This window comes from Epinephelus fuscoguttatus, linkage group LG15, assembly GCF_011397635.1.
Source record: "Epinephelus fuscoguttatus linkage group LG15, E.fuscoguttatus.final_Chr_v1".
NCBI classification, from domain to species: domain Eukaryota; kingdom Metazoa; phylum Chordata; class Actinopteri; order Perciformes; family Serranidae; genus Epinephelus; species Epinephelus fuscoguttatus.
In genome coordinates, this window is record NC_064766.1 from 8,259,778 (window position 1) to 8,272,126 (window position 12,349).

The 12,349-nt window shown below is 39.6% G+C and overlaps 1 protein-coding gene across 5 annotated transcripts in view; it reads right to left on the minus strand.

Moving 5' to 3' along the window:
* Nucleotides 1-10,482: 10,482 nt before the first annotated feature.
* LOC125901767 (solute carrier family 12 member 7-like) overlaps nt 10,483-12,349 on the minus strand; it is a 44,804-nt gene continuing 42,937 nt past the window's right edge. For 3 of the 5 annotated variants that reach the window (XM_049597666.1, XM_049597664.1, XM_049597668.1), the window contains 3 exons: nt 12,271-12,285; nt 11,779-11,912; nt 10,483-11,558 (listed from right to left, as the gene is read on the minus strand). In XM_049597666.1, the coding sequence (XP_049453623.1) occupies nt 11,467-11,558; nt 11,779-11,912; nt 12,271-12,285 (241 nt within the window). In that variant the 3' untranslated portion in view covers nt 10,483-11,466. The remainder of the gene's footprint in view (nt 11,559-11,778; nt 11,913-12,270; nt 12,286-12,349) is intronic. The other 2 variants (XM_049597667.1, XM_049597665.1) reach the window with 1 other exon arrangement.

Here is a 12,349-nt window from a genome sequence, read left to right on the forward strand (position 1 = left end):
TCATTGGCTTGTGTTAGAGGAGAAAAACACTGTCTAAGCTATTCTTAAAATTTTAACTTTTGTGTTTTGGAAAAGCAAAAACAAAAATTTAAAGATATTACTATACTATACTATACTAAAAAACTTGTTGTTTGTATGCTGAATATTGTTTTTACTCTGACACTTTTTTTTAGTACTTTTGTGCTATCTACAACTAATCTGCCTACTTAAAAAGTCCTTCAGGCTATAGCTCATTTGTAGCTACATATCTTAAATAGAGGTCATTTTAATTTCTTATGACCCCAGTCTCAAATGTCTACAAGTGACAATAACATATACATATGTATATCAAGCATCCCAAAATATAATTAAAATATCTTAAAATTTGAAGTGAAATTCTGACGAAACAGAACCACAATTTGAGTTTGGGCTTGTCATAATTTAATTGGAGATATCTGAAACAAAGAAAGTGTTAGAGGTATCTTTACATAAATTCTCCATGCTTTGTACCATGCAGAATTTAATTAGAGTATTCTTAAATTTGAACTGAAACAAGATTACACATATTTTGTATTAATATTTTGACTATGCATAAATGAACTGCAGAACTGATGATAAATCAGCTTGCCATGTCCCTGTACAGACTCATATCTGTGTATAAGCCGTAAAATAAAAACTCCCATTTCAGTCCACTTGCAAACACAGACACTTACTCTGAGTTTTTGTGGAGGGTGCCCCTTGTAATAAATGGGTGGGTGAGGACTTGACTAGGGATGACCCTCTCATGGGGAGCGATCTGAAGCATTGCCTTCAGCAGGTCAATGCACTCCTCCTTCTCGTCAGCCCCCACCATGTTCAGGTTTTCCGGGGGCAACTAATGCGGGAAAGAAATGGCAAATCCAAAGTAAATTTTCTGATTTATAAAGAAAGAATTGATTAAAGTCCATCTTTAGCAGCTACAGCACAATCAACAGAAACACCTACCATCTCCAAATCATCCAGGTTATTCAGGAATTTCAAGAGCTTGCCCCCAGGTTCCAGCTTTACCAGTCAAGAAGAAAACTAAAACTCTTTCAGCTGACCCCAGGCTCTTACCCTCAAATCACTCAACCATTTTTCCATTTTTTCCATACTAACTGGCAACTACTATGGCTCTTCATTGCTGACAACACAGAGATACCGTGTGATACGAATGTCATTATCTTACTATATAATGACAAAAACTCTGTCTGTGGGTGGGTCTGTGTGACTGTTTCATGTTTTTCTCCTCATCCATGTGAAATTTGGCACAGTGGTAGAGGGTCATGGGAGGATGTAAATGAAGCAATATTACATCAATTGGCCAAAAGGGGGCGCTATAGCAACAGATTGAAATTGCAAACTTTGAATGGGCATATCTCATGCCCTGTATGTTGTACAGACATGAAACTTTGCACAGAGATGCCTCTCCTCACGAGGAACAAATTTGCCTCAAGAACCCATACCTTCCGGTTATAGTGTAAAAACACTTAAAATCAATCTCTTTCTAGGAAGTTTGACCGATCTGCATGAAACTCGGTGAATATAATCTAGGGACAATATCTAAAGTTCCCCCTTGGCAAAAGTTGGAAATCTTACTAAAACTGAGCTTCTATAAGGCAATGAATATTGCGGAGGGTGTGGCTCATCACATAAAGGTGTATAACATCTCAAGGGTTTCACCGATCACCACGCAACTTTGTAGGCATATGACCACACATAATCTGAGGGGACCCCTCAATTATTGACCTGATCAAACAAAATGGGGGCGCTAGAGAGCTAATTTCTTATCTAGGCCTAACCGCCATATCGATTTTTACTAAACTTGGTAGATATGTAGAACAGGACGCCTCAAGGTGACTGGAGAAATTTAACTCTAATTGGCAACTGGGTGGTGCTATAACAACAGAAAAATGCTTAAAAATGTCTGAAATGCAACCGATCATTGTGGCTCCCCCTGTGGATGAATGTTTTTTTTTTCTTCTAATTTTTGGTATGACTAAGTCATGGCATGGTATCAATCAATCAATCAATCAATCAATCAATTTTATTTATAAAACCCAATATCACAAATCACAATTTGACTCACAGGGCTTTACAGCATACAGCATCCCTCTGTCCTTTGGACCCTCACAGCAGATAAGGAAAAACTCCCCCCAAAAAAACCCTTTAACGGGGGAAAAAAACGGTAGAAACCTCAGGAAGAGCAACTGAGGAGGGATCCCTCTTCCAGGATGGACAGACGTGCAATAGATGTCGTACAGAACAGATCAGCATAATAAATTAACAGTAATCCGTATGACACAATGAGACAGAAAGAGAGAGAGAGAGAGAGAGAGAGAGAGAGAGAGAGGACAGATGGTAATGACAGTAGCTTACAATAACATTAATGAAAGTAATAATATTATAGTTATAGTTCTGGCTACTGTGGTACATTATGTTGAAAGTATATATTAATATCTGGCAGTATACATGTGTGACAATAATCATATGTGTATAATAACAGTAGAAGTATGACTAATGACTAATGATGGCAGCAGCAGCAGGAGGCATCTGGCAGGACCACGGCAGCAGCACAACCACACACGTCACACTATCCAGGCACCGCTGCGATATGAGTTAATCTGAGAGACAGTGGAGCACAAAGGCTCCGGAGAAGAAGCCAAGTTCGTGACATCCAGAATGGCCGAGTTAGCAAGATGCAGTAATAGGATACGAGAGAGAGAGAGAGAGAGAGAGAGAGAGAGAGAGAGAAGGAGAGAAGGTGCCCGGTGTATTATAGGGGGGTCCTCCGGCAGACTAGGCCTAAGTCAGCCTAACTAGGGGCTGGTACAGGGCAAGCCTGAGCCAGCCCTAACTATAAGCTTTATCAAAGAGGAAAGTCTGAAGTCTAGTCTTAAATGTGGAGACGGTGTCTGCCTCCCGGACCATAACAGGAAGATGATTCCACAGGAGAGGAGCCTGATAGCTGAAGGCTCTGGCTCCTGATCTACTTTTGGAGACTTTAGGGACCACGAGTAACCCTGCATTCTCAGAGCGCAGTGTTCTGGTGGAATAATAAGGCACTATGAGCTCTCCAAGATATGACAGAGCCTGACCATTTAGAGCTTTATAAGTTAACAGTAGGATTTTAAATTCAGTTCTGGATTTTACAGGGAGCCAGTGCAGAGAAGCTAAAACAGGAGAAATATAATCTCGTTTCTTAGTTCCTGTTAGTACACGTGCTGCTGCATTCTGAATTAGCTGGAGAGTTTTTAAGGACTTACTAGAGCTACCTGATAATAGAGAGTTACAGTAATCCAGCCTTGAGGTAACAAAAGCGTGGACCAATTTTTCGGCATCTTTTCGGGTCAGGATAGGCCTAATTTTTGCAATATTACGCAGATGAAAAAATGCAGTCTGTGAGATTAGTCTTAAATGAGAATTAAAAGACAAATCTTGATCAAATGTTACTCCGAGGTTTCTTACGGTTAGTGCTAGAGGCCAGAGCAATGCCATCTAGAGAAACTATGTCATCAGATGAAGAGTCTCTAAGTTGTTTGGGGCCAAGAACAATAACTTCAGTTTTGTCTGAATTTAACATCAGGAAATTGGTGCTCATCCAGGTTTTTATATCTTTAAGGCAGTTATGGAGTTTAGTTAATTGATTACTTTCTTCTGGCTTCATCGATAAATACAACTGTGTATCATCTGCATAACAATGGAAATTTATAGTGATTTCTAATGATGTTACCTAAAGGAAGCATATATAGAGTAAATAGGATTGGTCCGAGCACAGAACCTTGCAGAACTCCAAAACAAACTTTAGTAAGTAAGGATCATTCATTATGAACGTCAACAAATTGACAACGATCAGATAAATAAGATTTAAACCAGCTTAGTGCAGAACCTTTTAGGCCAATTAAGTGTTCCAGTCTCAGCAGTAGAATTTGATGGTCAATTGTGTCAAACGCTGCACTAAGATCTAATAAAACAAGTACAGAGACGAGTCCTTTGTTTGAAGCAATCAGAAGGTCATTTGTAATTTTAACTAGTGCCGTCTCAGTGCCATGATGCACTCTAAATCCTGACTGAAATTCTTCAAATAAATTATTATCATGGAGAAAATCACACAGCTGGTCTGCGACTACTTTCTCAAGGATCTTTGACATAAAGGGAAGATTAGATATTGGTCTATAGTTGGCTAACACCTCTGGATCCAGGGTGGGCTTTTTTAGTAGAGGTTTTATTAAAGCTACCTTAAAAGACTGTGGTACATAGCCTCTTAATAAGGATATATTGATCATATCTAATATATGAGCGTTAACTAAAGGTAAGACCTCCTTAAGTAGCCTTGTTGGGATGGGGTCTAAGAGACATGTTGATGATTTAGATGAAGAAATCACTGCGGTCAATTCTTGAAGAGAAATTGGGGAGAAGCAATCTAAATATATGTTAGGTTTTACAGCTATGTTTGAGGTTAGATAGGTACTATCTGAGGGCAGGAGGTCATGAATTTTACCTCTAATAGTTAGAATTTTGTCATTAAAAAAAGCTCATAAAATCATTACTGCTAAGGGCCAAAGGAATACAAGGCTCAATAGAGATTTGACTCTCAGTCAGCCTGGCTACAGTGCTGAAAAGAAACCTGGGGTTATTCTTGTTTTCTTCTATTAACGCTGAGTAATAGTTTGCTCTGGCATTGCGGAGGCCCCTCTTATAAGTTTTGAGACTGTCTGCCCAGATTAAATGAGATTCTTCCAGTAGGTATGCTGCACCTAATCACGGAAACTGTCAGTGTGTCATTCTGTCAGTCAGTCAGTAATTCTGTCTGTCCCACATTTTTCTACTCACTGACGTGGTCAACCTATGTGAAACTGCACATAGGCATTGAGGCTTGGCATAGGTAGAAGGTGACAAAGCTACCAGTGGGTATGGACTAGTATGTTATTATTATACACAAAAGTAAACAAAACATTCATTTTAGACCTGTTGAATTTTTTTTTAGGAAAGCGACTAATTCCTCACCTTTCTAAACGCTCTAAAGTTGCTGTAAATAAGGCCTTTAAATATTTGCTTTCTCATTAGATGTAAACTGCAAGTAAAAACAGTGCTCCTTTGAACGGGATGGGCATGCCTTTGGCTGATTGGTAAATGTTTGGTTTTGCAAAACTGAATCTCAAAAGAAACCATTCAGATGTTTTACAAAGACAATTTGCTCCCAAAAAAGTCTTTTGACTCAGACATGGAATTTAGGCATCACCAATTGTTTTCAGTGCTTTAATCAGTCAGACAAGAAAATATTTTTAGACAATTGTAGTCACACCCTGACACTGCCACCCTGATCATACCGATCACAAACACTGATATAAAAACACCCATTAGTCTAGAGCCCTATTCGCACGGGACTGGTAGTATTACCAGGGGACCTCATGTGATTTCACATGATGTCTTTTTAAAATGCTGATTTAAAGTGAAAGCAAATCAGTGTGGATGTTGCCTAGTACCTAGAGTTGGGATGGGAAGTTTGACCACTTTCAGGGAGTTTCTTGAAATATGACACTCCCCTAAAAACATATATAATACTTGAACTTTATAACAGATTCAAATAAAATATCCCTGGCTATCATCATATTAGTCTGTATGTTTCAGGATAACAATGATTGGTCCCTTTGTCCTTTGATAAATACAAAACTCCGATTGTATTTTAATTTACATTTCACAGCAGTGCACAGAATCAACTAGCCCAGCTAGTGCTGGGAGACAGATACAAAGCTTCAGGGATCAACAAGGTCAGAGGGAGTCTCAGTGAAATTATCCATGTGGTGATGTTAACACACAACTTAGCAGATGTTGGAATGATAATGGCTAAGGGAGAAAGAAAAGTACCCTCCCTTTCCTCCTCCTCCCCCCTCATCCTCTGCCCTCCTCTGTCTTTACAGACCTCGCTCCCTTTCCTAATCCACTCGTAATTTCCATTTTATACTTTTCTCCCAGATTAAGCTCTCAGATAAAAGAGAGAAAAGAAAATGCAGTTCAGCCAAAGTTTCCGATGTTTAGGTCAGTGGGAGATGTGGGAAGATGAAGGCTGTGGTCAGCTTCAGTGATAATAAAAATGTTGTAAGGAGAACCTGTGAGTAAAGAACAGTAGGCCAGTGACACATAGACTAAATAAAAACTGAATGTATTTCACAATGTGAAAAAAGAACATAGAAAATATCAGGATAGACTTTACAGCTAAATGCTAAGGTCAGCATGCTAACATGTTCACAGTTACAATGCAGGCATATGTGTAACTGGTATAAAGATGATTATTATCTTAGTTTACATTCGCAAGTAGCACTTTACGCAAAGCACAGCCAAGGCTGATGGGAATGTCAAGTGTTTTGCAGGTATTTGGTAATGAACCAAACTACTGAACAAATCCAAATTTTGATGTGATGGTGCTACAGGAAAAGTGAGAGGATCACTAAAGTGATCAGTTCATCCTGAGGGGGGACATAACAAGGGCTAATCTTCAGCCACAAAGTCACACAACGCACAAAGTCTATCTAAACAATATAACACTGTGGGTCTAATTTAAATAATCTATAGCGAATGGTCTACAGTCCAAAGCACAGTGGCACCCCCAGAATTTTTTCATAGGGATGGCCAGATGGGGCCACTGAAAATCTTGGGGTGGTACACCAAAACTAAAAGCCATACATAAATTAATTTCAGGAATTCTATGATGCTGTTGAAATACATATGTCAGTTGAAAACGATGTCGATATAAGAGTTAAGGAACTGCATACTGATATACTTTGGTTTCCTATTTTACAGTTAATGTTACTAATTATCTGATGTGCATAGACTAATACTCATTCAGTTACCATTTTGAGTTCCACACAATCCTGTTTTTTAAACAGAGATTCTTGTATAGGGCCGGTATGAAGTTCCTTCTTTATGCTGCCTTTGCACTTTTACACAGAACCAAATGACAGCGGCATCATCCCACTCCAGTGTGTGATTTTAAAGAACATTCCAGCAACACAAATTTAAAATAGGTATGACGGGTGTGACATGTAACACAACAGCGTCAGCCGCTAGTGTGACAAAAAACATACAGGTCAGCAATGTTTTTTACTCTCTAACAATGGCATTAAGATGGCAATAGCAATCATTTACCATTTCTGTTACACTTCTTAGCTGCTATGACCACCAGCTACTTTTTTAATCCCTCGGTGGGTCACAGACACAGCACATTATCACAATGTCACAGCAGTGCTGCCCATATTTCCTTTTTGCCGGCTGTCCTCCTCATGCAGATATCACTTCAGCACTGTTATTACCTTGGTTCCTGGCTCAGAGGCAAAACAACTTCGCTCCCTCATTCCACAATTGTGCCTTATATACCGCACGGTGAGGTGGAATAATGGCATGAACTTTGCTGTTTGCCATGAACCTTGAACCTTGAATGGTCAGTGTTAAAGTGGCTACCGTGTTATGCATATGTGTTTTAGGTGATTCATAGTTCTTCAAACAGTCTGGTTGCACTTTTCCTTAAAAAAAAAAAGCCTTTAATTTGAAGGAGTACAGGGATTGTACAGAACCAAACATTTACTGGGAACAAGTCCTCTCAAGTTTAGGATAGAATTTAGAGTTTAGAATCCATTTACATTCAGATATCATGAGGTTAGGGCTCAAGGGACCCCTTTGACAAATGGCTGTGCCAGTTGTTCCTTCGCCAAAATTTAGCCTAACGTTCGAGTATTATTTAGCCCACTTTCAATAGGAGGGCCAGCCATTGTATTAAGGTGGCCATTTCATGCTGCAGAAATTGAGCTTTTTTGGCTTCATGCACCACTAAGTAACCTGAATGAATGGAGGCCTGCCTCCAATACTGTATCCAGTTGTCTTAATTCATCCTTGATCTCGCATAGATGAAGTACAGTACAGATGGCAGGCCTGACAATTCCATTTTCAAAATAAAATAGCAATTGAAGTAAAAAAAAATAACTGAGGCCTGTCTTGTTGAAAAAAACACACCCATGCCTTGCTATGGTACACACGTACAATAGCACATAATGTCGATGAAGAGATGTTTTTGCCATTCATGCAAAATCATACTGCACGCTGCACCTCTATGCATATGAACTTGCAAAGCAAAATCTAGATGGCAAAAAATCTTGTAAAAACTTTGGGTGATAAAACCTCCCACATTTGCAGTAAGCCAGTGTGAACCCATCATTTTCCCCTCTTGTTTTTTACAAGCTCTGTGAATTGTTTCATATAGTGACACTTGTGGTCATTGTGGTTTTTTTATGTGGATCCTGGGCACCATACCATGTTCCCATTGGGGAAACAATAAAGTGTCAAATTAAGTTAACTGTTCTCAATTTTAGCCAAAAGACAGCATGTACTTTAACATGAGCGTAAGGATTACAGACAGCACAGAATGTAGCAGAGTTGTAGTTCAGACAGTGATCAGAGCATCAGACCGAGATCCTTGTTGTTGTTGTTCTGTGCGTGCTGACCCAGCTAACCGCTCTGCGGGACAAACAGGAAGCCATTTATCCAAGGCCAAATTTCCCAAAAGCTTCTTACTGCAGCTCCAAGATTGTCTTTGTTCTTTTGTGAGCCAAGAGACAATGATGATTTTAGGATTAAATTGATTTTTGGAAAATGAGCCTGGGCCAGTTACGTAAGAGATGACAACAATCCAGCTCAGCTCTCATCTGGGTCAGACAGGAACGGATTCCATCGAGCAAGAATGTATCACCTTCTGGTTTATGTTACTGTTATAGGAAATAAGTGATTTTTAATAAGAGGGCAGTCAGATAAATTACGGCAGTCTATATCTAACCAACCAGTCACTCGGCTTCATTTCCTCCTTCATTTCCCTTGTATACTGGCATCCTGCTGTGATGTTTCCTGCCTTTTGCCTGCGTGTCTGTGGATGTATGCTTCATGTCATGTTATGGGAGTTTCCATCCAAGTCTGAACAAACACAAACACTCGCTGTGGGCCAGCTCATTATGTGGGTCACATCCTATAGGCACAAATGGACCCCAAACGCTCTGATAGAGGTGAACATAGTGTATATCTTCTCTGGTTTTGGCCAGAAACCCTCACATATAAAACAAGTTGTTTACAGCAATGCATCTATTGATCGTGAAGTAGGGTTATTAGTTTCAGTTAATTTTGCTTTTGAGCATGAAACCAATCAATAACTAACCAGTTGATTAAAAAAAGAAGCGCAAAATAATGTGAAATACATCAAGTCTTTCCTGTAATTCAAGCTCAAAGCACTTTCCATTTAAAGTGGTAAAATCTGAATGTCTTGCCTTTAATTTATTTATTTTGTTGGCTTTGCTAATAGACAGCCAGCTAACTACATTAACATGTGGAAACACAGTGCCCACTGCCCAACGTTAGCTAACATTAGCCTTGGCTAACAGGGAGGAGCTAGGTAGCAGCGCCTCATTAAACAATTACCGCTGGTAACTGACTGCTGTAAAAACATGGTAGCCACCCTTTGGTCCCCTCCCATGTAGCCCCGTGAGTAAGAGGCTTCATTTTGAGCCACAAAACCCCTTTAGCTTGGATAACAATGTTGGGACCACTAGCCGTGTTGACAGTTACCAGCTGATTGTGTTAACAGAGCTAACAGTGATAACCTTGTCAATGCTAAATGAGGTTTGCTGCTCAATATTTAGCTCACTCACCTGGGCGATCTGGGGGGAGACTGGAGGGTGGGTACAATATTTCCACATCAGTGCTGTTGAGTGGGGATGGCAGCAGTAATCGCCAAATGAGCGACACTGCTAGCTAGCCCCAACCAGAACCTGTTGGTGCACAGTGCAGTTAAATTAAAAAAAGTATTATCCACCTATTGACCAACATGCCTAACCAGTCAAAAACATTCTTGTCAGTTAACCGATAAAGACATTCCCTATTGTTAAGTCAAAGTGACAACTAGTGGGTCTTTTAAACCTAATATTCTCTAAAGGAGTTTAAAATTATGCCTGTGCATAACATGACATTTTCACCAGGCTTGTTGGCAAGATTTATTGTTGACACTGTTATTTGATGAATAATAATATATCTTGTAAAAATATCAGGTGAATGATTGATAACGGTTAAAAACCTGCTTTCCAAGGAAGCTCTCAACTAAGGCCTCCTTACATTTCCAGCATATTAGGATATAAGTCATTTCCACTCACAGAAACTAACTAAACTGGAAAATAATTTAAAGTAAAACTATCACTCAACCTATGTTAAGACCGGCACATGAAGTTCAGTGGAGAAGATACACAAATTAAGACTTTTTCATATGACCCCCCTAAAGTATAGATATGGTGGAACATTATAACTGTCGTGTAAAGTCCAAAGGATCAGTGACTTTTCTGGACAATGTTTCATGTTGTATCTTCATGATTAGTCCTTCTACAGGGATGCACAGATACACATATAAAACAGTGTGACTAATAAGTGCTCCTGTATTTGCACACTTAAAACTCAGAGTTGCAGACTTTTTTGGTTTGTTTAATAAGATTGTCTTTTTTGTTGAACTAACACACAACATACTGTACTTAACTAGTAGTAATACTAAATGAAAATACTACTTTATAGTTGCACTTGCACCCTAACATTTAGCTCCATTAAAAACAAGACAATCACATACATCAAAAACTAAAATGTAGTAAAATGCTAAAATCACTCTGTTGCATTTTCAGTATCTCTTCCTTTTTGATCACACTTGACACACTAATGTTTTCTACGACAACAAAAACAATTACAATCAATGCTGCCACTTAAACTGTCCTGATTGTAATCAATGGGACTTTGGCTTTAACTTCGAGTATAAGGCAGTGATATGAGGGAAACATGATAATATGTAATATAATGGCTTAAAAATATGTTCAACTCATCCCATGATTCCAAACTCAGTGCTTGTCAATTAAAAAGAAAGAAAAGTTTCATCAACGGTACTGAAATAAATAAAGTTGCTATGTTAGCTATGTTAGCATCCCTCATTGAAACCAGTGAGCCAGTTTCCAGCTACCACCATCAGTGAAATGCTAAAACTGACAACAAGCTGTAGTTTGTGTTCTTCCTCCAACAAGTGCCTGGCAAAGGAATATAACATGTGAAATTGAAAGGACAGCTCTTTCAGAAAATACAGCCTATCTAAGGAAAGGACATCTCCACAGTGCAACCACGCAATTTTCATTTTACAGTGTACAGATGTGCCAGAGATAAGGAGCCCCACGAGGAGGGGATGTAGAGAGCCCTCTGTGCTCCCAGACGATGCACTGAGCTCAGGCTGTGCTGCAGGTAGACTCCCCTGTCCTTCCTAGCAACCATGGTCCTTCTTTCTCATGAGAGGGAATGTACTATACTTCCTCTGTTCGACATCTTAGTCCATGTCCCATAGTCCTCAGGGGTTCTACTGTCCCACAGTGTTTCCTTCCAGTGCACTTCCAAACTATTAGGAACCGCTTGGTACTAGGAGTAGATGGTAATGACCTCCCGACCTCCTCCACGAACTAAAAGGACGCGGTCGAGACCATCCATCAGGACCTCCAGAAACTCCATATCTGAGACACACATTCTGGTTAAGGGCATACTGCACATTAAAGTAAACACATGCCGCCATTTTCAGACTTGCACAACATTAAAGCTCATGAACACACCAAAAATTGAATGAATAAGTGCATTTCCCAAAAAAAACTGAACTACTCCTTTAATATGCCAACATTACTTTGAGTGACTGAGTTAACAATGTGACTAAATGGCTGATTAGCTGAAAAAGGATACAGTTCTCATCCCCTTTTTTGTTCTTCGGTGGGCCCGGCATGTTAAGCAACACCAGCTGTGACTCACGGGAATTCTTGAGCACCACCTCGTTCAGCCTCACAGCTGTGTGCATCCTCCGCACGTTGGACTGGTTGCTATAAAAAAACACAGACATTATCAAGAGCATTGGTTATCTTGCCATTCCTTGCAAAATCAGAGGGCAGGTTCAGTATTATGCTCTAAATCAGCATTCTACAGGAAGCACAGTATGAGTGATTGCGAATCTGATGATGTTGCAGGCAAATACAATACACACACACACACACACACACACACACACACACACACACACAGACACACACATGCAGCTTCCATATTTGTCATCATGCAAACTGAGCTGGTGAGCCACTAACAAACAAGCATGCCAGCACAGACATTATTCTCACACGGCACATGCACAGAGAGTTCGTGCACATGCAAACAAACAAAAAAAAAAAAAATGAAGTGACTTACAGATTCTCCCATTCACTAGAGGAAGGGAGCAAAATAAAACAACATATCCAACATTAATGCAACAATCTGAGTTTATCAG